At 57.9% G+C, this 23,944-nt stretch overlaps 1 protein-coding gene across 1 annotated transcript; it reads right to left on the bottom strand.

Moving 5' to 3' along the window:
- Positions 1-55: 55 nt before the first annotated feature.
- SRRM3 (serine/arginine repetitive matrix 3) lies at positions 56-19,080 on the bottom strand. The gene is made up of 14 exons (XM_063402487.1): positions 18,857-19,080; positions 15,726-15,827; positions 12,189-12,323; positions 12,018-12,098; positions 11,606-11,635; positions 11,131-11,199; positions 10,805-10,840; positions 10,121-10,171; positions 9,914-10,018; positions 9,211-9,382; positions 3,308-3,636; positions 2,548-2,775; positions 2,157-2,294; positions 56-381 (listed from the first exon to the last, which is right to left on the bottom strand). The coding sequence occupies exons 1-14, from the start codon at positions 19,078-19,080 to the stop codon at positions 165-167; spliced, it is 1,917 nt and encodes a 638-aa protein (XP_063258557.1). The 3' UTR covers positions 56-164.
- Between the last annotated feature and the right edge of the window lie 4,864 nt (positions 19,081-23,944).

Below are 23,944 nucleotides of genomic sequence, written 5' to 3' on the forward strand. Positions count from 1 at the left end.
CCCATGTGAGTTCCCGTCCGTGCTTCCCCCGCTGCCAGGTCCATCCTTCGCCTCCCCCGGCTCCTTTCCACCTCCCCGGTGGTCCCGACCCTTCTGGGGGCGCAGGTGGCATGGAGGGGGCAGAGCTGGGCTGTCGGGGGGCTGCGGCCGGGTGCCGGGGGGGCTCAGAAGCCGGCGCTCTCCGAGCTGCTGCGGCTGTTGTAGCTGGGGCTGCGGCTGGGGCTGCGGGAGCGGCTGGGGGGGCTGCGAGTCCGGCTGCGGCTGCGGCTGGAGCTGTAGCTGTCGTAGCTGCGGCTGCGGCTCCGGCTGTACGAGTAGGTGCTCAGCGAGCTGGAGGACGAGGGGCTGGGCCGGTAGTAGGGGATGGGCCGCTTGCGTGCGCTGCAGATGGGAAAGGGAAGCTGAGTCAGGCCCCCGGCGGCCGCGGGGGTCCGGCGCTGGACCCCCGGCACGGCCGAGCATCCACCCAGGGCAGCCGAGCGTCCCGGCGGCCGGGCTCGGACCGGCTGCGGGGTGTGAGGATGCGGCCAGCCGGCATCACCTCCCCCTCCATCCATCCCTCTCCCCCTCCCCAGCCCCCTCCCCCGGGGTGTTAGTCCTGGATTAGGCAGCGTCGAGGGCAGAAAGTGAGCAGGTTAATGTGGCTTTTGTGTTTCCCAGACACCAAAGATTGAAAGCTGCTGAAAAAGAGACGTTTGGGATTAGTGGGAGGCGAGCTGCAGCCCGCTGGCGCCTGAGGATGAGGAGGGCAGCACGGGGACCGTGGGGTGGGGGGACACAGGGGGCAGCGACATCAGGAGTCGGCCCCTTGTCCCTTCTCCCAGCCTGGTGTTAGTGGGACCAGAGAGTGGCTGGGTGCTGAGGGCATCCTAAGGTGTGAGGAGACACAGAGGGGTCCAGGTGGAAGAGGAGGAGGAAGAGGAGGAGGAGGAAGGGGGAAGGTTACCCTGGGAGCCAGGCTGGCGGCGATGCTCTCCGGGAGGGACCTTGGGATGAAATGGAAAAGGAGAAGTTGGCATCACTGAGGTAGGACCACATGGTGGAGGGGCATGATGGGAACTGGGGACAGGGCAGGAGGGCAAAGGAAAGCCCTGAGGCTTCTGGCTGGGCTGTGGGACAGGCAAGGGGGGCTGGGGGGGTTTCCCTGGATGCCCCCTCCCCATTGCATCCTCTACACCTCACAGAAATGGCTCTGCTCCTCCTGAAGCCCGAGCAGAGCGGGGTCTGCCTCCCCATCCACCCCAAGGATGGGGTGAACAGTCCCCACAGGGACCATGGAGTGTGTTCTCCTGCCACGTCCCTGGGGACATCCTGGTAAAACCAGGATGGAGCAGGAGGGATGGAAAACCAGACAGTGGAACCTGGGCTGGGAGCAGCTTTCCCAGCCCATTCTTTTTCCAGGACATCCATCAGGGAGAGCTGTGGGGAGCTCTGACCTGAGGGCTCTGCAGTGTTCCTCCTGTCCTTTCTCCTGTCCTCCCTCCTGACAACTCCAGTCCTGCCCAGGCAAAACAAAATCCCTCCTACAGGGAGGCAGAGCTGATTTCTGAAAATCCAGCCCCCCCTGATCTCCCAGCTGATAGCGGGAAAGACAAATAGGTCAGGAAGGAGGTAATCTCGGCTCGGCACGGCCCCGCCGCCAGCGCTGCATCTTAACGAGGTGCTACATATGCACACAGTGTTTCGTCTGGCACAAAATATTGCCTGTCTTACAGCTCAGGATCCTGAGGCAATAGGATCCCAAGGAGGAGAAACCAGCTTGTGGAGAGCAGGAGAGATGTGATTGCGGACGTGCGTATTGCTGGAATATGCACAGGCGGATTAAAATTAATTCCTGTTTTCATGCCTCGAAATAGGAAGAGATCAGAAGGGCACAGTGTTGGAGGCAGTCTGGTTACCCATCTGTCTGGGCCAGCTGATTCACCCAGTCATCCTCAGGGCTGTCTGTGCATCCACAGAGCTGCTGTGTCCATGTGAGTGTCCATCCATCCATCCATCCATCCATCCATCCATCCTCCATCCATCCCTCCCTCTGTCTGTCCATCCATCCGTCCGTCTGTCCACCCACGCACCCTCTGTGGTCAGCTGGCAGCAGCGCTCGGCCCCGGGCAGTTGCAGAGGCCGTGGCAGAGCCTTTGCCCCATGCCAGGACGCACCTGGTGATCCTCCTGGGCTCCATGAAGCTGGGCGAGTCACGTCTCCGCTTCCTGATGGGGGAGTAGCTCCTGGAGCGGCGCCGGGGGCGGGCGGGGTCGGGATCACCGTGACGTGTTCGGGGCTCGTTGTCCTTCTCTCTGCACCCCGGGGAGGAGGAGGAGGACGGTCAGGAATGGCTGGGGTCCCGTGTGGGACGCAGGGACACCCTGTGACAGCAGTTCCCTGCACGGATGGTGCTCCCACCTGGGGCTGGCGTTGTGTGACCAACAATGACCTGTGACCCCTCCCCGAGCCCCAGGGCAGCCGGGACCACCCTGAGCCGCGATGCCGTCTGAGCCCACTGCTGAGCCCACCGCGGTGTCCCCGATGCCCCTGTCCCCCGGGCCTGACCTGCTGGCTGGCTTTTTCGGCGAGGGCGAGCGGGAGCGGCTCCGTCCTGCTCTCTTCTCCCGGGAGCGGGAGCGGGACTTGGAGAGGGAGCCGCTGGAGCTCCAGGAGCTGCTGCGCTGGCCCGGGCTGCGGGACGGGCTCTTCCTGCGCTCCGAGGCGTGCCGGGAGTGCTTGGCCGACGACTCCGAGCTGCTGTTGGGCCGGCCGCGGTGGTGCCGCTCCTTCACCCTGTGAAGGCAGATCCCAGCACCGCCTCGCACCTCGTCCTGGCCGGCAGGGACCCCAGGTTCCCGTAAGGAACACCTACATGACACCAGTCTTTGACTGGGCTACATCCCAGACTGTAAGGCACAGGGCTTTCATTTGATCGGGATCCTGCATCCTGTGGGATGCTGCAGTCCCGTGCTGCCCTGCAGGCACTGCCCTTCGCAGCGGGATAATCCCCTGCAGGGATGACCCTTCCCACACTGCGCTAGCCTTGACCCACTGTGCCTCTTCCCTGTCCCCATCCCTATCCCCAAGCCCATCCCTTCCCTTTCACCATCTCCGGGTCTGGCCCCATCGCCAACTCGTCCTCATTGCCATCCCCATTCCTGTCCCTTTCCCATCCCTATTCCCACCCCTTGAGCATCCCAACCCAGCCCCGCTCCCCAGCTTATCCCCCAGGGCTTTGCCTGGCTGGATTTACACCCCAAACACCCCAGCCCAGCTCGCATATCGCGACAGGGACAACAGGACCCCCTCCCGGGGTCCCTCTTACTTCTTGCCGTGCGCGCCGTGGTTCCTGTCGGGGCCGGCCGGCGGGTGGTAGGGGTGGGAGCCGGCCGAGCCCTCCGAGTCGCTGCTGTAGCCGGCGGGGCTGAGCGGCGGCGGCGGCGGCTCCCGGGGCGCCGGGGGCCGCCCCTTGCTCTGGCCGCGGTGTCGGGACGGCGGAGAGGCACTGCGGGAGCGATGCCGGTGGCCGTGCTTGGCCCGCTCCGGCGTGGGCGAGCGGGGGCTGCGGGCGCCGTGTCGGCCGCCCCGGGTGCGGGGGGACGGCGGCTCCGTCCTGCCGTGAGCCCGCGGAGAGGGGGACGCCGAGGCCGGCCTCTGGCAAGGGGGGAGAGAGAAAGAGAGAAGGAGGGAGAGGAGGAAGAAGACAAGAAAGAAGGAGAAAGGGGATTTTAACGGGGGGCGCCGGGCCGGGGGCGCAGATCACAACGTCAATGCACATCGCATAAGGCAGGCTACACAGACGCTACTCTGCACCTTCCTCTCGCCCTCAACAACGTGGGTCATGCAAACCTCCGCATGCAAAACGCCAAAAAAATAGAACTCAACTTAAATCGTAATAAAAACCCAAAGGAAGGGGTGGGATGGGAGGAAACTAAATAAATCCAAGAAAGCCCAAGACGTCGGGGAGGGAGACCTCGAAGGGAAAGAAACAACCCGCCCCCAAAAACACCTGGAGAGGGGATAAAGCAAACCCTGGTGCCCGCCCGCCCCGACCAAGGAAGGGGAAGGGAAAAGGGGGATAAAACCCAAACGAAGGAAGGAAAATGGGGGGGAAAAAAAAAAAAAAAAGAAAAAAGAAAATATGAGAGGAGGGAAGGTGGGGCAGTGGGGGAGAGTAATCAGACTGAGCCGAGGGGAAAGGGTCGAACCAAAGAGGGCTGGAGGTGATGGGGTCTGCTCACACAGAGGCATGCACATATATAGAGATATATGTTCTGATACGTGTAGTTTTTATCAATAGTACGGCTTTCGGCTTAAAACAAATCCAGAAACGAGGAAAAAACGGCACAGAGCGACAATGAAGGGCAAGGCAGGGGAGGGGGCCAGGGGGGCGAGAAGGCATAAAAGAAACCAACAAAAAATAAAGAAGAAAACCATCCAAATCAAATCAAATCAAATTTACAAAAAAAAAAATTAATAAAAACAACAAAGCAAAACTTCACAAATGTCCTCGTTACTGAGATAAACGAATGTCTCTGAGCTCTTCCTGGGACACGCATTGAGCTGTTAGCTGTGACTCTGCAGGGAACTGCTAAGTCCTCATCAGCACTCAACACAGAATTTGCTTTCTGCTTCCTTTTTTTAAATTTTTTTTCCATTATATGCTTTTTTTTTTTTTTTTTTTTAAGTCCCTCTTGGTTAACATCCACTTACCAAAAAAGTGGCATTTCCTCCTTTAGTAGGTAAGGTATGAAGAGAAGGGAAAAGCGGGGCAATATAAGTGCATCATTAGATTCACAAAAATGCAAGAGAGAAAGAAAGAGCGAGAGAAGGAGGAGAGACAGAGACAGAGCCAGAGAGAGGAGAAATAAAACAAACCAACTCACTTCTCCTACAGGGAGGGGAAACCTTGGGCCACCACCGTGGCCAAGCCCTGAGCCAGGCTCTCACTGAGACTTCAAGGGATTTTGCCCAGCCCTGAGGCTCCCAAATATCTGAGCTCTGAGCCACAAACGCTGCCTGGGTGTTCCCCCCATCTTTGCAAACATCACAAGACCAAAAAGATGTGTGGAAACGGCTCCTGCAACACCAGTCCTGACCAAGCCTGCAAACCCCAGCTCGGGGGGTTTGGGGTCTCTTCCCCCGGGCACAGCCCAGTGCCAGGCCTCTGAGAATCCCGGGAGGGTGAATCCTGCCCAGAGCATCGCTGAGGGGATCAAAGGGGGTTCAAGGATATTGGGGTGGTGCCAGGATTGTGCCACCACGCCCAGGGCTGGTGACTCCTGTTCCTCACCATCCCCTTGCCCCAAATACATCAATGAATGGTCAGTGACTCCTTGAGGCTGAGGTTTTCTCCACCCATCCCACTGTGTTCTCAATGCTGCTTTTCTCCCCCAAAAAAGAAGGGGGCAGGGTGAAGGGGTGGCATTCTGGGGACAACCATGAAGATGCTGCAAAAGGGATCCCAGACTTCTCCACACCACATCACCCCCTTGTCCCCATGGAAAAGCCGATCCGTCCAGGCACAGAGCAGCAAGCTGCAGCTAAAATGGGAGGATTTGGGGTTTTTATTAAAAACCAGTTGCTGTTGCAATGGCTGCAGCGAGGGGGAGGCTGGCAGTGATGATCAGCCCTGCCCAGCTGCCCTGCAGGCACTGGGGGACACGGATCTGCTCCAGGGGGATGCAGCAGCCCCGGAATGGGGATCAGGGGAGCCCATGCCCAGCCCCGCAGCCCTGGAGAGGAACATTAAAGCAGAGAAGATGATGAAGAAGAAGAGGGCGATGAAGAGAGAAAGAGAGGAGGTTCCTCTTTCCCAGGGCGGCATTTTGGCACTGGCTGGCCATGCCGTGGGCTTGGGCTGTGGGATGCAGGGTTCCCACCCAAACCCTGGAGCCTCCTGCCCTGGCGTGCAGGAAGGCAACAAAGGTAAAAGCATCCCAATGGTAAAAGCATCCCAAAGAAACCCAAATTGCCAAAGACTCGGCCTAAGAGGGAAAACACCACACTTGTGGGGATGGGACAGCCAGTGGAGGATGCTGTCCCCTGCCCCTGCAGACTGAAATGTCCTGGACCTGCCTCTCTCCACGCAGGAAGATTTAAACCTTTCCCTGCTGCTGCCTCCCTCAGTATTTTCCCTGAGCTGGGTTTTTTCCCCTGAAGAGGGGCTAAACCCAGAAATCTCCCCAGATTTCTCATTTTGTGCCCCATCCATTCACCCCAACACCCCCTGTGCCCGCTTCTACCCGTGACCACTGCCCCTATTTCTCCCTAATTACATTCGCCTTCATTACCCAGCCACTAATGGGGGACTGAAAGGGAACAGCCGTGCTCGGCCCCTGAATGGAAACGAACACAAATTCGGAGGGCTGAAAGACACAGAAATGCATTCTACTGACAGCACGAGGAGACGGGGAAGAGAAAAGGGGGGAAGAAAGAAAAAAAAATTACGTGGACAGGGCAAAAAAAAAAATATAAAGAACGTAAGAGAAGAGCATGGCTTTGCAGCTAACTGGGGAAAACCATACAAATTAAAAAAAAAAATTATATATAGCCACCAAAAAGAGACAAAATGAGAGACAGAGAAGGAGAGTGAGAAAGAAGGAGAAAGAAAGTCAGAAAGAGAAAATAACATTAAATCAAGCTACGGTGCTTTTCAACAGGCTCATCTGCAGAAGTGAACGTGCAGAGGTGGACAAAATACCTACCTTTGGAATTGGCAGTGACAGGAATGCAATAATAAAAAAAGAAAACAATAATCTCCACATTTGGAGGGCAGAATGGGAAAAAGACAAGGACTCTTTAGTACGGCGATCCAGACCCCTCGGCTAATCCCGTTTGCTTTGCTTAGAATTTTTTAAATCATTTTAAAAATTGGTCTCTTTAGCTTCTAGTTTTTATTATCCTTTTGTTTTATTTTTGTTAGTTTGTTTTTCAATGGAAAGGGTGCGGCCGGCCACCGGGTGGTGGGGCCGCGGGGAGGTGGCTGGCTGGTGTCTGTAACCCGATCAGGCTGCGGTTCACTCTTTAAAAGTCACTCTATAACATGGCAAAGTCCCGGATAACATGCAGGGAAGGCGATGGATGGAGGTGGGACACGGCGAGGGATGTCGGGTGATGTTGGCCCAAAGAAAACCGGAGAGAAAGAGAGGGGCTGGAGGGTGCGTGTGGGCGAGGAGGAGGAGGAGAGACCCAGGAGGAAGGCTGGGAAAGCAGCAGGGATGGATGGAGACAGGACTGGGGATTTAAAAGGGAAGACAACGCCGCGCAGCGCCCCGGGGCACCCCTGGCGGCTCTGGGGGTGCTGGGGTGGGCACGGCTCACCCCGAGGACGGGCTGAGCCCGGAGATTTTGGGGTGTCTGCGGGAGTGGGGAGGGGGTTGGATACCGAGCACTCATCCTGTCGGGATGCAGGATGTGAGATGACCGCAGGGTGCTTGGATAACCCCGCATCCAGCGGCCTCATCCTGCAGCCGGGGAGGAAAACCTCGCCACGGCAGCGGGATCCAGCCGGGAACACCGGGCAGTTGCCAATTTGAGGAGGAAAAGGGCGATTCACTCCTTTGCAGTGTACAGCTGCTGGGTTCTCTTCCCTTTTAAATTCCTTGTTCAAAATATAGAAAATGGAAATACAATGTTCAGCGGTCGTAAATATTTAGAAAACACATCAGGTTTTTGTTTTGTTTTGTTTTTGTTTTTTTTTTCTTCTCCACATTAACACACACAAAAGCAAAAAATTCTAGAACAACACGACGACGACGGGGTGGGGGGAAATAAAAATAAGAGAAATATATATTGTTTGCATTTCTGTACATCACAAGGGAAAAGAAAAGAAATAATGAGAAAGGAAACTAAAACAAGGGGAGTGGGGGAAAAAGCACGTTTCATTGCCCTTCCCTCCCCCTCGTCCCTGCTTCTGCTGAGCAAGAAATGGAAGTGTATATTACCGTTTGGGTTTTTTTCAAATGGGAGGCTAAAGAAAAACACAGATGGGATTAAAAAGAAAAAAAAATAAAAAATAGAAACCAGAGAGAGAAAGAAGAGAGAGAGAGAGAGAGAGAAATAAAGAGAGAAAGTTGTTGGAGAAAAGTCCCGCTGGTGCCGGGGAGCCAAGGGAGCTCGACGGCCTGGGCGATGCTGGGGGGACACGGGGAGAGCGGGGCCGCCTGGGGGGCGGCGCCTCGGCACCCCAACCCCCCCACGCCCCAGCCAAAACCACAGCAAAGAAGAAAGCAGAGAGGTGCCCCGAGAGGTGGGCAGGGTGCTGGGTGCTGCTGGGGGTGCTGGGCTGGGGAGGGTGAAGGGGATGTGGGGTCGAGGGCTCCTGGCCCTGTTTTCTGAGGTGCCTCTGGCCCTGCAGGTGTTGGGGTGTCAGTGTTGGGTGCTGCCAGGGCAGGGGTGTCCCCGCAGGACCTCACCTGTGGGAATAAAGTTCCCTGGGGCCAGTGGGGACCTGTGTGGGCCCAATAGTGAAGTCCTGAAGTGCCCTGCCTCCTCTCAGCAATGCCTCCAGCCTCCCCTTAGCCAAAGCAGGCTCTTCACCATCCCAGCACTGGTTAAACTGGGGCTGCCCCTCTGGGAACACTGGGTTAGGGCTTTGCCCCACTCAGCAAGGGAGCAGCCCCTGAGGTTTCACCAAAACCCTCGGGATGCTGAGGCAGAGCTGCGGATGCTCAACTCCCCTGCCACGGGACCTCAAGGTCCTAAAATCTGAGTGTCCATCATCAAATCTCCTCCAAACCCTGACCAGACTGAGTGTTGGGCTCCTGAGCACTGGTGCTGGCCCCTTGGCACTAGGGAGGGTTGGTGTTAGTGGGTGAACAAGAATTTTCCTGCTTTGACCATTTCTTGGCTGCCTGGGATCGGGCTCAGCGAGGTGCTGAGCACGGTGCTGACCCTGGTAGGTGATGCTGGCCTGCCAAGCCATCATCCTGGGGGGGTGACATCCGCAGGGTGACGGGCGGCTTTGGGGGAGGGATGACACGTTGGCTGCCCTGATCCCTGCCTCAGGGTGATGGGCTGGCACCCCCAGGGAGATCGTGCACCCAGCGCGGGGTTGGTGAGTGCTGGGAGGGTGCAACCTGCACCCCACATCTCCCCCGAGTGCTCCGGCTGGGCAGGGCGGGGAGCCGAGCGAGTGGGGAAGGAGGGGAGAGGAGAGCAGGGGGGCAGTCCTGTGGAGGGAGGAGGGCAGGGAAGCGAAGAGTGATCCAAGAAAAGCCTACGTACATCCGAGGGCTCCGGGAGCGCGGCGCCGTGGCTGTGGCGGCCGTTCTGGGCGCTGCCCTTGTGCCCGTTCTGGTGCGGCGAGGCCGAGCGCTGGGGCGAGGGGGAGGACGGGCTGCGGCTGGAGCGGGCGCTGCTGCCCTTGGGGCCATCCTGCCGGCGCTTGGGGCTCAGCCTGAGGAGAACAGCACCGTCAGCTGCCGGCACCCCCGGCCCCGAGCCCGACCGCACCCTTGGCCCGGCTCCGGCAGCGCCGCCGGCTGCAGCCCAGGCTTTGCCCAAGACAGAAATCGGGTGAGAATCGGTGCTTTGTGCTTTCTCTAGCTAAAAATTGAAATCCGTGTGGGGACCATGTTCCCAAACCTTCCAGAGATGCTGCAGCACCATCCCACTCCCCGCTGCACCTGTCTCAGGGATGCCTCTGCCATCTGCCCCTGCCCTCCTTCCCCCGGGGTCCCCAGCCCTGGGACACCTCTGCCTCCTGCCCCTGTCCTCCTTCCCCCGGGGTCCCCACCCCTGGGACACCTCTGCCTCCTGCCCCTGTCCTCCTTCCCCCGGGGTCCCCACCCCTGGGACACCTCTGCCCCCCACCTCTCAGCCCTCCACCACAGAAGGGTGCCCATCACAAGGACATCTCTGTCGCTGCCCTCTGGGGTCCCACCCGGAGGCTGGGAGCTGTTGGTGTGGCGGTGGGGACTGTCCCTACCTGCCGGGGGATTTAGGGCCGCTGTCGTCGGAGGAGAGCGAGGCGCTGTGGGAACTGCAGGAGCTGCGGCGGTGCGAGCGCCAGGCCGGGGACTCGCTGCGGGACCTGCGGAGAGGGCGGCCGGGGGCCGAGGGACAGGTTGAGCCGCCGCGGGGGACACGCAGGGACACAGAGAGCCCCGCTGCCCCCGCCAGCCCGGCCCCTCACCTCTTGCGCTCTTTGTTTTTCTCTTTCCGTTTGTTCTTGGGGCTTCGGGACCTGCGGGAAGAGCCGAAAGCTGCAGACGTGGGAGCGGGGGCAGCAGCTGGGGGTGGCTTTCCCAGCCCCCCAGAGGCACCAAGGCTGCGGGAGGAGCGAGGGGAAGGACCTGCCTGGTCTGGAGCTGGGCTCCACTGAGGTTCAAAGTGAGGGGGGGGATCCCAGATGGATTTGGGGGGACTGTGGGGTCAGTTGCAGGTTGGTGAGATCAGGCAGGAGAGAAGGGGGGACTGGCTCTGCTTAGCATCCTCAGGGCTCAGGCCTGTTGTCACTCCCTACACTTGTTTTGCCCTGCATCCTCTGGCACCCTTTGTTTCTCACTCCTTTCACCCTAAAATAGCAGTGTTGGCAGAGGGTGTCTGCAGAGCAGGGAAAGGTTTGCAATGCCCATGGCTGCCTGGGATCTCTCCTTTTTCCCCTGGGGGACACTCAAGACCATATGGGACCCCACAGTCAGCCAGAGTGGCCCTGTGCGACATCCAGGGGCAGAGGACAGCAGTGTCCAGCTATGGGATGAGGGGGTCCACCACGACAGGCAGAGGGGAGGGGACAGCAGGAGGGCAGGACACCAGGGTCCCTTGCAGGGGAAGCTGGCAGCTGGTGGCAGTGGCTCCTGGTAGCCGTCACTCTTACCTGTGTCTTCTCTTTTTTCGTGACCCCGATTCAGACCTAAGGGATGAAGAGGAGGCAGAGATGAAGGAGATACACTGCTCTGGCCAGCGGGGAGCAAAGGCTGGGCAGTTTCCCAGGATGAGGACAGGGGGATGGCCCCGAGGTGGGCCGCTGGATGGGGCAAGGGATAGTGGCTGTAGGAGGTGATGGTCCCATGAAAAGTCATCAGTGTCCATCCCTATCCACGTCTAAATCCAGCCCTAGCCCAATGGCCTGAGCAGCCCAAACCAGCCCCACTGTCCCTCACCACCCCTGCTGTCCCCAGCCTGCTGTCATGTCCATCCTACCTGTCACGTCTGTGTTTCTTTCCAGTCTTCTTTTTCTTTTCCTTGCGGATGGGTGAAGAGCTGTCACAGCTAGAGGAGAAGTGGGTGCCCTTGAGCAGGGAGCAAGGGACTCCCCAGCCTCCTCCCCCTGGCCCAGGGGAGTCTGGTCCCACCACCCCCAGTCACATCCCTTCCCCTGGACCACCTCTTGGGATGCATGAACATTGCATGGCAGTTATTTCCTGGGGGATTTGGCTCGGGGACAGAAAGAGACTTTTGGCAGAAGGGCTCTGGCTGCCTTCAATTCTGGAATGCCCAAACCCTGCTGTGTCTCATTGCCACCTCGTGGGCTCCACAGCCTCCAGCAGGAGACAAGGTGGCCAATTCCCAGTGGGATTTCAGAGGGGGACAATGGGTGGTAGAGGCCAGGCCATTCCCAGTGGCCTTGCAAGCCCAGAGGGGACCCCACAGCCCACCCAGCCCAGTGATCACTCACCTGCGCTCTGAGCCCGGTTTCCTCTTTTTGCTGCCATGGGAAAGGCAGAGAAGAAAGGGACATTAGGGACAGGATCCTGCACAGACAGCCAGTGCTAAGTGGTGAGGTTTTGGGTGGATGGACTCTTCACAGAGCCATATCCTGCCTGGTGCTGTGCCCTGTAGCAGTGAGCTCCTTCCCCACATGGACCAGGCAAGGTCCCACCATGCATGCAGTGGGTGTGTGCACACACATGTGTGTTGCATTTATCAGTACATGCAGATGTATTGCACCTCTTAAGGGTGCACATTCAGGGATGTACTGCCCCCAAAAGTGGGGTGACTTGCCCCTCCATAGCCTGGGAAAAAGCTGAGCTGGGAGGTGAGCTGCCCTCCAGAGAGAAGCAATGGTGCAGGGATAGCCGGGGACTCACCGGCTCCGGCGGTGACCTGATTTCTTCTTCTTTTTCTTCTTGGGTGGAGGAGAGGTGGAGCTGCTCGAGCGTCTTTTCAGCCTGTGGGAGACAGCAGACGGAGTTGAGGAAAGAAGAAAGGACAGGCCCATGGCCTCTGTGTCCCTGGATGTCCCCAAAATCCACACGAACCTGTACTCGCGGTGGCCGCTGTCCTCGCGGTAGCACTCGGCCGAGCAGTCGCACTGCAGCAGGCAGCCCTCTCCGTAGTCAGGGTACTCCACGGCGTACTCCTCCCCATCCACCCCGTGGTGGTTTTCTATCACACTGCCAAAGGAAGAACAGCAGGATTGATCTGGGGATCCCCATCCCCTCTCTCCCACCAGAGCAGCTGGGGCAGCCCCAGTGCAGTACAGCGGCTGGGGGACATTCCCTCTGCCACAGCATCCCCAGGGGACCTTGGTCATGTCCCTTGATGCCCACACACAGCAAAGTCCCAGGGTGGAGGTCTGCTCAGGGTCGTCCTGTGGCTCCAATCCCTGCAGAGATCCCACCAGGTTGGCAAAGGGACGCTGTTAGATTCAGGCCATCTCCCCACAGGGCCCAGCCCCAGCCTCATCTGAGCCCCTTTTTGCTTTGCTCCAGTGCTGGGGCTGAGCACGAGGCTGGGTCAGCCCAGGTGAGTTGCAGGGTTGGATAAGGGTGAGAGGAGCTGGCAGCAGACCAGCAGTGGAAATTTAGGTGGGAACTGCCCAGGATGATCTGGGCTTTGAGGCCAGCACCTCACAGTGCCATCAGCTCAGCAGTGGAGTTCCAGGCAGGTAATGGTCAATGTCCCTCCTAGGCCCAGGTGAAGAAGGAGTGGGGAGACATCATGCCTAGAGCCATCAGGGTCTTTCTCTCTCCTGAGTGACTTCATCAGCATTAATTTTCCCCACTGCCATGGAAACCGGCATGAGGTTGCCATTGACTACCGGGGCTGTGGGCAGGGCTTGGCAGAGGCCTGGCAGCTGGACTAGGGCAGTCTCAGGAGTCCCTGCCCTCTCTCTGGTCCCCACCTCCCTGGTCCAGCTCTGCCATCAGCCCCAGGAGCAAACCCCACAGGGAGCCTCTCATTTGCCCTTGGGGGATGTAGGATATCTCACCCACAGAGGGACAAGGACATCCAGGTGCTCTGGAGGGAAACTTAAGAGATAGGGACAGGCTTGGAGGGTGCCCAGCACCACACCAGCCCAGGTGTTTGCTTCCCAAGGGAGACTTGCCCTCAGAAACCTGATGTGGGCTCCTCTGCCCTTCCCAGGCTGGAGACAAGCAGTCAGTAATGCTGATGGAGCAGTGCAGCCCCCCAGCATCAGTCCCTTTGCAGCCTGGCCATTGCCTGAGAAAAGGGAAGCTCCCAGTCCCAGACTGCAGATCTGACAGTGGCACGTGTTGGCATCCTTGGCCACAGCAGGCCATGGGCTGTTTAATCTAATTAGAAATGTCTTGGACCGAAACTACGCACGAGGCACCCTCCCCCTAACCACGGACGATCGCTCAAGCAGGACTCGGGCTCCCTTCTGTGCCACAGCCATGGCTTGCTGGGTCCTCTCCAAGTGGCTCCTGCTTTGGCCATGCCCCAAAGGTAGGAACAGCTTTTCAATCACCCACCCAAGCATGGGAAGGGGGAGAAAAGAGGCAAAGAGGGATGAGAGCTGGGTTAATTCTCTGTGTGTGTCTCTGCTCCGTGAGCAGGCAGTGCTCCATGCCGGAGCCTGCTGCCAACATCTCACCCATTAGCTGTGCTCAGCAGCTCAAGACCAGCCTTGTGCTGTTCCAATTATCCCTCCCTGCCCAGCACACGCTCGCCTTTGTCTGCAATCCCACCAGCCTGTCCATCAAGCCCTTCTCCTTGGGGACCGGGCTGTACCGAGCTGTGCACACGGAGACAGGAGCTGGGAGAGCACAAAGAGCAAAGCCAGGGACTCAGGTGGTCACAGCTCTGCTCGATGCCTCGGTTCTCCCTGGGGAGTTATGCAGATGATGCTGAGCACTCGCATTGGCTTTGAAACAGGACCAGCTGGTTCAGACTCACAGTCCTGGCAGCCAAGGACCAAGCGGTAAAAGCCCAGAGCAGTGCTGGAGCAGGACCAGCCCACAAAATGTTCTGCTGAGCACTCTCCCAGCCACCACAAGGGCTGAGGCTCTTTATTTAAAGTTTATTTAACTCCCTTGTCCAGCCTCTTCGTGCAGCACAGAGCCTTGGCACACAAAATGTCCTCCAGCACCTCAGATCCCTGCTGCTTGAAGAGCCACCTCCTTTGGACCCAGCTCCTTACCAGCCTCAAGCGCCTCTGGCTTTGCTCTCGACTGAGCAATCCTTTGCTGTGAGACTGCTCCTTCCAGCTCAGCACTATTATTTATAGCCCCAGGGCTAATCTTTAATGATTACCCTTCATTTTGCAAAACCAAGCCTGTAAAGGTGACAGCCAGGGTAACCTTAAGGCACCTTTGGCTTCCCCTTGTGCTCGTTACAGTGCTGGCCCTAATGACCTGCCAGAAAGATGCCCTAGAAATGACTCCTGCCCCCACCAGCAAAGGGCACTTGTTATCACCTCAGGTGTGATGCTCAGTGACCTGGGCAGGTTGGTTTTCCCCATGCCTTGTTTTTTCCTGCCTGGAGGAGGATCCTGAATGTTTCATGCCACCCCAAGCCCATGTGCCTCATCCAGTCAGGGCACAGCCATGTCGCTGTGTCCCACCCTGCCTGGCATGCCAGCAGAGTAGTGTGAGGGAGGCTCTCCCTGCTGCCACGGCTTCCCTGCCTCCCGCCTTGCCCTGATTTCCTGACCCTAATGAAGCATTAATATTCAGTGAACCTGCAGCATCTATTCCTGTCCCAAGTGACCTGGTTTCCAGGCTGATGGATGGTGCACGCCGGGCCAGCCATGCTGCCTGGGCCATTAAGCATCGCACTGATAAATCATCATCAAGCTGGGGTGGACCCTGGTGAGGCTGGGGGCAGTCCTGTGCAGGGCAGGAGCACAACTGGCATGTCCCCAGCAGGAGCTGGGCTGCTTTGGACACCAAACTTAAGCCCCAAGCCCCCTCCAAGGGCAGATGTAGCCCCCAGGACCAGGCACTGTAAGGAGTGATTAGAAGAAGAGGAACAGTACAGGATCTCCTTGGAGAAGCTTCTTCCATGGGGTCCCTGCCCCTGGCTGGCGGGGTGAGTCAAGCATTGAAACTTTCTGGACTTGGGTTTCATCATCTGGGACAGGAGCATTGCACTGCTGGCCTCTGCACAGCACCCAGAGGTCTCCACACAACCAGTGCAGGACAACCTTTAACCTCTCCAGAGGCAGGATACTGCCTCAGAGGGGCAAATCCTGCCTCCAGCTGACTGAACAGCCAACCAACCAACCATCAAACCAATCAACAAACCATCAAATCAACCAATCAATCACCAACCATCAAATCAAACAAACGTTGACTCAAAGCCAATGATCATCCCTCCATCCATCCATCCATCCATCCATCCATCCATCCATCCATCCATCCATCCATCCATCCATCCATCCATCCATCCTCCATCCCTACATACCCTCTCCATGTCCATCCATCTATCCAGTCATGCCTAGCTATGCCCTCATCCACCCACCAGCTGCCCACTGACACCCAGAGGCAGTCAAGGAAGGGTCTCTCTGGGATGAGATGCACAGAGGGACCAGTGGAAGCTGCCTGACTTACATTTGGCGCCCGTGCTGGTCCTCCCTGGTGAGCACACCCTCCTTCTCCATCAGCATTTGCCGAAAGGTCCCCACTTTCTGTCGGATCTCCTCTTCGGAGTACCTGGATGGGCAAAGACGTGGTCAGGGCTGCTGTGGCTGGAGCACAGGCTCCTCATGGGCCTGCTGAGGAGCTCTTTACCTTTGGAAATGACACATGGGCCAAGAGGCCAATCCAAAGGGGAGGTGGTATGGTGACAGTCCTCAGGGCCTGGAGTACAGCAGGACTTCTGCTCAGTCCCCTGCCACCACTATCTATGTCCTCCTCTCTCTTGCCTGCTTCTCCTAGCAGTGCTTGGCAGAGGCAGGGACATCAGGAAGGGGGAAAAGCAAAGGATGAATGTGAAGTTGCCATTCCCTGTGACCGCCCCAGGCTTTGGGGCATGTGCTCACCAAACCCCGTTGACAGTGTCACCATTGCAGCCCGTGGTTCTGGGGTTCACTCCCAGCATCTCTGTCCCAGTCAGGAGCTCCCCCTGCTCGTCCCTGTGATGCTCTGGGGCCCTGAAAGCCATGCCAGCTCTGCGCGGCCGCCGACCGCTGACTCAGGTGGCCGCAGGGTTATTAACGAGGGACACTAATCACTGTGTGCTGGCATCTGAGAGCAGCCACTGCAAACCACGGCGCCCCTGCCATCCCCAGGGTGTCCCTGGGAAAGGACAGGTGACAGCCCCACATGAGTGGTCCTTTCCCACATTCTGTGGCTGCACAAGGATACCTGAGCACCCTCCTCAAATAAAAACATCCCAACAGAGGATGTAATGGAGAGACCCACAATGCTCTTGGCATCATCCCAGGGGAGAGGGACTCCATGTCACCACCACACTGCCATCCTGAGAGGGAAGCAGTTGGGCTCTGTGTGTGTCCCTGTCCTCAGCCACAGCCTCTAGAGGGGCTGCTCATCCTTTCCATCACAACCCATCAGCATCACTGCCACGAGCACAGAAAACTGGGTGCCAGAGCCAGGCCTAGCCCTACAGTCCCCAAGGCTGGCACTTCACACAGCCCGTGCTGGGGACAGTGATGCCCCTCACAGTGCTCTGGGTGCCCCTGGGTGCCCCTGGGTGCCCTGGGTGAAGAAGGGCACATGGCTTCACCCACCCCTCCTGCAGTGTCCACAAAGGGGAACAGCAAGGAGAGGGGAATTAATATTAACGAACTCATTTGCACTGAAAGGCTCTCATTAATTCCCCAGCCAGACTCCACACAGAAGAAAGGCTGATAACTGGGTATGGAGGCAGCCTGGCTGCTTCCTCTCACCTTGCACCTGGGCATGAAGAACCCCAAAACCACGGTAGCACCCCCAAATGCTGCTCTGCTCCATTCCCTCGATGGAAGGGCAGACCCAGCTGGGCAGAGTGGCCACCCCACAAGGACAGAGCTGCCAGCCTCGGCCATCCCATGGACATCAGCCAGCCCACAGCAGCAGGAAGATGTCTGCCCGAGAGGAGCATTTGCTGCAGCATATTAAGAACACGGCCGGTGCTCTCGGAGAGGGGACATGAGGCCAAACAGGAGGTGACAGATGGGCCACTGCGGCTGGGCCATTAGCAAATCTGTGGGGGGAGGCCAAGGTGAGGAACTCCCCACCACCTCCAGGGATGGAGGCAGGAGCACCACCAGGCTTTTCCTTCCTGCATTCCCCTGGTGCTGCTCATAACCCCGTTGGAGGGGGTTACTTTTGCATTTAACATATAGAATGGATTTGGGAAAGAAAGAAAATTTGCTGACACTTCTTTTCCGGACAAGGAATCCAGCCTGCAGGCAGGGAATAACAGTGCAGGCAGCCTGGAGCGAGCCACAGCACAGGCAGGAGGAGCCATCCTCCTTTAAGGAAACAAGGGAGTGCTTAAATCCCTGCAGAACCCCCACTGCTGACACTCACATCCATCCTGGGGCTCTGCCCTCATCAACAACTCCCCCAGTGTCATGGCCAGGAGGTTGCTTCTGGTCCAGGCAGAAACCCCAGGGGTGCAAATCCCTTCTCATGGAACCCCCCTGGAAAGCCCCTGTAAGGAGGGGAAGAGCAGGCGGAGGATTAAGCAGGTTGACCAAGATTATTACTGTAATTATATTATCATTTCGGCGTATCGCCATCATCAGTGTTATTAATAGCCTTAATAACAGCAAAGCAATTACAGCAATAACAACAATCCTGGATGCAGTGTTGCTATTACCCATTGCAGCAACGATACTACCAGTAGTAAGATCCCTACTAGGGCTCGGGAACCCGACAAGAGGCTCTGGGCTCCCCAAAGCGCCAGGTCAGCCTTATTTATTTCCATAATGACAAATTAGGAACAATCATTATTCCAGTCTGTGTGAGACAATTTAATTCTAGGTCACGCTTGCACTCTTAATGAAAGCCTTGGCGAAGCCTTCCCTCAATCCATTTTCCTTCTCCCCAGCTGATACCAGTCCCCATCTACCCAAGTGTGCCGAAGAATTTGCTCCATCCATCAGGTTTTAGAGAGCTGTCAGAGGGATCAGGATGTTTGGCTGCTGCCAGAGACAGCACAGCCATGCCCTGCAGGGAGGGGGGTCTCCTTGCTGGCCCCCCAGTCCCTGCTGCCCACCCAGGAAGGGATGTTCCTCAGCCCCTTGGGTTTTTCCCTATCCCTTTGTTTCCCAAGAGGAGAGCAAAGGCTGGGGAGCAGTTTGCAGTGCCTGGCCATGGCTTTGGCAGGATGGGGGCAGGGGGTCCTATCACCCAAAAACCGGGAAGGATAAGGAAGACAGGGCAAACTGAAGCCCCAAACCAGCCTCTCCTGTGACTAAACCCCAGCTTCCCTCTGGGATCTCACATCCCAGGCATGTAGGGCACAGGATAGGTGGCACTGATGACCTGAACAACCATGAGCCACTTCTCTCCTCTTTCCTGCTTCGTCTTTCCCTGCAGGACAAGCTGGGAGCCCAGACTTCCAAGCAGGGAAATTGGATGAACTCCTAGGCATTTCCCACCAAAACTTGTTCACCCAAAAATGGATTTGCTTCCAAACGGGGACATCTGCCACATCAAGGTATTTTTTAGAGGGGGAGAGCAAGGTGCAAACAGATCAAAAGCATGCCATGCCCCATGTCCCCGGCACTCACCCCTGCTCCTCCATCATCTCCTGCAGCTCCATGCACTTGAGCTCCACCCGCCGCTTGCGCTCGTGGTCCAGGATTTCCCGGTGAGCCTTCTTCACCATGCTGGGCTCCACCAGCCGCACCTCCTCCTCGCCCTTGTGCCACGTTCCTGAGGCTCCGGGCTGGGGGAAGCCGTTGGAGGCTTCCTGGGGCGAGGGCACCTCGGCTCCATTGTTGTAGAGAGCCATGATTGCCTGGGAGGGAGAGAAAGAGTCAGGGTCAGGCCCTGCCCTGCTTCCCTTCTCACCCCATGACAGTGAGGGGGCCCTGCTAGGACCTGAGGGTAAAATCAGTCTTGAAAGCAGGTTGATGGTGACAGTGACTAGGAGATCTCCCTGCACCTTGCTTCAGTTTCCTCATCCTCAAAGCAAGGCTGGGGCTGCTCCCATCACCATGACAAGAGGGCTGGCTCCTGGGACAGAGAAGAGAATGTTCTGCTCCAGCCTTGCACTGGAAAAGCCTGGCCAGGGTGGGTCTGTAGGGCCCAAGACTACACAGTAGCAGGACAGGTGGGTAGGGGTCCCTCCCAGCCCCATGGATCCCATTGTCAGCCAGTGTGGGTTTGGAGCAGAGATAGGCATCAATTCTCACAGTCCTCTGGACCCTAAGACCTCAGATATCCCCTTGCAGTTCCCAGTTGCACTGATTGGTTTGGTTGCAGTGGTGGGACATGCTGATGTCTGGCTCAGGCAGAAAACACTGCTCATGCTCTTGGGCCTTGGCCCAGTGTGAGCTGCAGGGGGAGATGAGGACCCCCCTGCAGCTTCTGCCCCCCTGCCTTCTCCCTGCTCCTTCACCTTCACGTGTCTCTGCCTCCTCTTTCCACCACACAGTCAGTGTGTCCTGACTTGGCTCCAAAAATAACCCCTGGAAGAGGACAAGTGTTCCCGAGCAGCACCGCTGTGCTGAGGCTCAGGCTGAAGCTCCCCGAGCCTGAGGGAGGAGATGCTCCCAAATCTCCTGGCTCAACCAGACAGACACAGCCCTGCCTCAGTGCCCTCAGGCCACCGGCGCATGGCTGAGCACCCATTCCTCACTGTCCCTGCTGTCCTGACCTGCCCCAGCTCCCCTGCCCAGCACTCCAGCCCTCTCCCGAGCTTGGGGTGCCTCCCCTGGAGATCTGTTGCCTTAACCACCAGCTCCACCAGGCTGCAGAGGCACCACCTGGGCTTTACAAAGGTCTTGCACAAAGAGAAACCATCAGGAGCAAAGGCAGAGCGTCCTGCCTCACTCTCCAAGCTGGATTTGGGCTTGGAGAAGCAGCTTTTGCCAGAAAGCCATTTCTCTGAGGTGTTTCTATCCCAGGGATCCTACTGGAGAGGCTTTTCCAAGGATGGGTGTTGCCTGCAAGTCATCTCCTCTGCAGGAAGCAGTCAATCCTTGGGTGGCTGACACATGCTGCCCATGGAGGATGGGGCAAACCCTGGCCCCGGGAAGGAGGCATCCCTAAGCCCAGCAGAAGCAGGAAGGGCAGATGGACCATGGGCTGATCCACACTGTTTCAAGCCCACTGTGCCATTCCCAGTGTGCCATTCCACCAGGATACCGGGCAGTTCAGAGCCTTCCATGGCCATGCCAGTGGGGACAGAGCCAGGGTGGGAATGCAGATCACCCATGAGGAGCTTTGATAAGGCTTATTTGCTGTTTGAGGAGAGAAAATACCTCGGAACCCTCCCTGGGGTGGTGGGGATTCCAACCTGGCCAGAAGGCATCTCCCACCCCACAGCATCCCCACAGGACATCCCTGACTTTCCTGCTGCCACTGGCTGCCCCACACAGCCATTTATCTCCTGATGAGCCTGCCCGGGGATGACAGCAGCTGAGTGCTTAATTACAAGGCTTTTTTTTCTTTTTTTTTTTTTTCCTCTCCCCATTACTACCGTGCAGAGAGGAGCCAGCAGCCTTTATTTCCGCAGAGGCACGGGGAGATCCTGCTGGTGCAGCAGGAGCCAGCCAGGGCTCTGCACTCCTGGATGCTCATCCCTGCACTTGGAGGGTCCCTCAGTCCTCCTTGCCTGCAGCACCCACATTTCAAACCCCATGACACCCCACAGCCCTGCTCAGCCTTCTCTGCCCACCCTGAACCCAGTCCCCTCCATATCCCAGGTTGGCTCCAGGCTGGAGAACAGAGAGGTGCTGCAGAAAATCCTGCCTTGGGGGCTCCTCTCCCTCTTTCTCCCATTAGGACATGAAGCCAAAAACCTGGAAGAAGGCTAGGGAAAGGGGGAAGCTCCCCACTCGGAAACCTTCCCCCACAGACAGGCTCAGGGAAGGAGAGGGGAAAGGATGCTTTCTGCAGCAGCCTCTGCTTGCTTGTTCCCTGTGGGAATTCATTTTATTCTGAGCCCAGCAGTGGATAAATTCATTGCTGAGAAACCCTGAGAGTGTGTGGGATATAGAGCTGGGCAGGTAGATGGAGACACACTGGCAGCTGGATGGGTACCTGTGGGAGAAGGCTGCATGGGGGGGAAGCATACAGATCCACCAGGAAATGCTCTCTCTTTCCACGAAAACAATGGAGCTGGAGAAATCCCCTTGCACCTGAGGCCAGGAAGGTGGAGCTGGACTGGGGGTGGACACTGTACTGCATCCCAATGTCCCCTCAGCCTGGAGCAATATCCACTGTGGGAGCTGCCAGCAGCCCCTGCCTCAGCCACAGCACGGGCAGGGAAACAAAGGAATGGGAAAAACCCACCCACAACCCTCCCCCCAGCTCTCCAAAGGGGCCCAAGGCAAATCCCTGGGTGCCAAACAGAGCCAGCCCTACACTGCTGGTGACAATGGGGACAAGGCATTAAGGGCAGAGGGAGCCCATGTCCCCCAGCTGGGTGTGTGCTCCCCCTGCCCTGCAAGCAGAACCCCAGTGATGCCCTGCACTCACAAGGGACAGCTCAGGGACACAGTGGCTGCCACCTCAATCCATTGGCCAGCACACAGGGACCACCCAGCTCTGCCAGCACCAAAATCGGCACCAAACCCATCAGCAACCCTGTCCAAACAGCAGTGGTTTCCCACCCGGCTCAGTGCTACCCTGATAATAAAGATGATAGTTAAATATTTCATTATCTGCAGTAATTACCCACAAAACATCAATCACTGGCAGCCACTGCCTGGCTGCCTCGCCCAGAGGGAGAGGAGGCATCCTAAGGTGAGCTCTGTGTCTCCACAGACTCCCAAAGGCTGCAGGATGTAGCTGGAGACAGTTGCTGGCATCCATTCCCACCTCCCAAACTCCCTTACTGCCACCCCAAATTCCCAAACTGCCACCCAGGAGGGCCCAAACCCCCTGGCACCAAGGGCTGGAGATGCTGGGGAGACTCCTGAGCAAATCCCTCTTTTCCCATATTAACCAGGCATTCGCCCACGTCTTTTGGGATCCTGATCCTCCTCCTACGTGCCACCTTGGGCCCTGGGGAGGTCAATCCAGCTTTTCAGCTTGCAGGTGCTTTCTGATACCTGGATTAGAGCTTTTGGAAGTGTTCAGAGATGCCCCATCCTCCATCCTTATCTTCACTCTCATCTCCAAATTCAATCCTCATCCTCCATTCTCCTCCTCATTCCCTTCCTCATCATCATGCCTATCCACCATCCTCATCCCCAGTCTCCATCCCCATCCCTATTCTCCTTTCTCCTCCTCATCCCCATCTTCCATCTTCATCCCTCTTTTCCATTCTCCTCCTCCTCACTCTCCACCACCATCCTCCATCCCATGCCCAGGTCTCTCCCTCCTTGCCCAGCCATGCTGAATCACCCCCAGGGTGTGGAGGGCACCCTCAGTACCAGCTCAGTGACTGCCAGGACAGACAGAAGGACAGACACACTGCACTGTGCCCCTGCCACACAGCCAGCACAGACCCTGCCAGCTCGGGGTGCAAGGCCCAGCCTCGCCATCCTGCCAGGGTTTGAGGCTGCTGGTTTCCAGCCAGGCTGTGAACAGAGCTCACTCTCTGTGGGCTGGGGTGGCCCCATGATGTGACCGTCCCCATGTCCCAGCCCTGGGCTGCCCCACCTGCCCTTTGCCCAGCTCACGGATTCAGAACTCCAGCCTGAAAGGAAAGAAGCAAAATGATGGCGAAAAGTGTTATTTCACCACACTGCTTTGGCCCTTTTATTTATTTATCAGAACGAGCCCCTTCCCAGCCGGCTCTGCTGGGATCGCCCCTTGTGCCCCGCGCAGCCCCGGGCCGTGCCCGCAGCCCCCGGCGCTGAGCAGCGGCGCCGCAGGGCCCTGCCGCCGTACTGCGGATGGAGCCGCTGCCCGGGGGAAGCGGGGACGGCAGCGGGGGGGGCGGCGGTGCCTGGATGCTCTCCCGGGTGCCTGGATGCTCTCCCGGGTGCCTGGATGCTCTCCCGGCATCTCTCGCTGGGGAAAGGCGGCAGCGGTCCCCGGGCATCCTGCCCCCTCCGCGTGCCTCGGCGCTAATTAAAGCCGCCTCCGGCCGGTGCTCCATTAATTCTCGCCACATCCAGCTGCACCAGGCCGTGAGCACCGGCGTGCCGGGATGCGGGCACGGGGTGCGGGCAGCGAGCCCGGGACGGCGGCGCCCTGGGCCACTCGTGCGCTCCAGAGCTCGGCCCCGACGCTCCAGGGACAGCCCAGATGAGGTGAGGATGCTCCAGTCGCTCCCGAGAGGCTGAGAGGGGTGGTCCCCACGGTTCTCCCGCCTGTCTGGATGTCATCAGGACACACCACCACTGATATCATAACCCTGTCCCCAAGCATGCACAGCCCCATCCCAGGCTGCTCCCTGTCTGCTCTGTGTCTCTTTTTTCAGGACACAAAATATGCCAGAACACCACGGCCAGGCAGTCTGAACAGGCCAGACCTCCTCTGAACACCCAGCTGGAGTTACAAGGAGGAAAAGTCCAGGGTTGCTGCCATTAATTGGGCTGACCTTCTCTGGAGCTGTCTTCCAGTGCCAAAAACCATGAGTCAGACCTTCAAGAACGAGGGAAAAAGGCAAATCTAGCTTTAAAAGTGCAGCCATTCTGGGGCTCGTTAGCACTGCCCTCCAGTCCCAAGCCACAGGGATGATGCCCGAGGGAAGGGGC

This window comes from Prinia subflava, chromosome 8 (genome assembly GCF_021018805.1).
Source record: "Prinia subflava isolate CZ2003 ecotype Zambia chromosome 8, Cam_Psub_1.2, whole genome shotgun sequence".
Classification (NCBI taxonomy): Eukaryota; Metazoa; Chordata; class Aves; order Passeriformes; family Cisticolidae; genus Prinia; species Prinia subflava.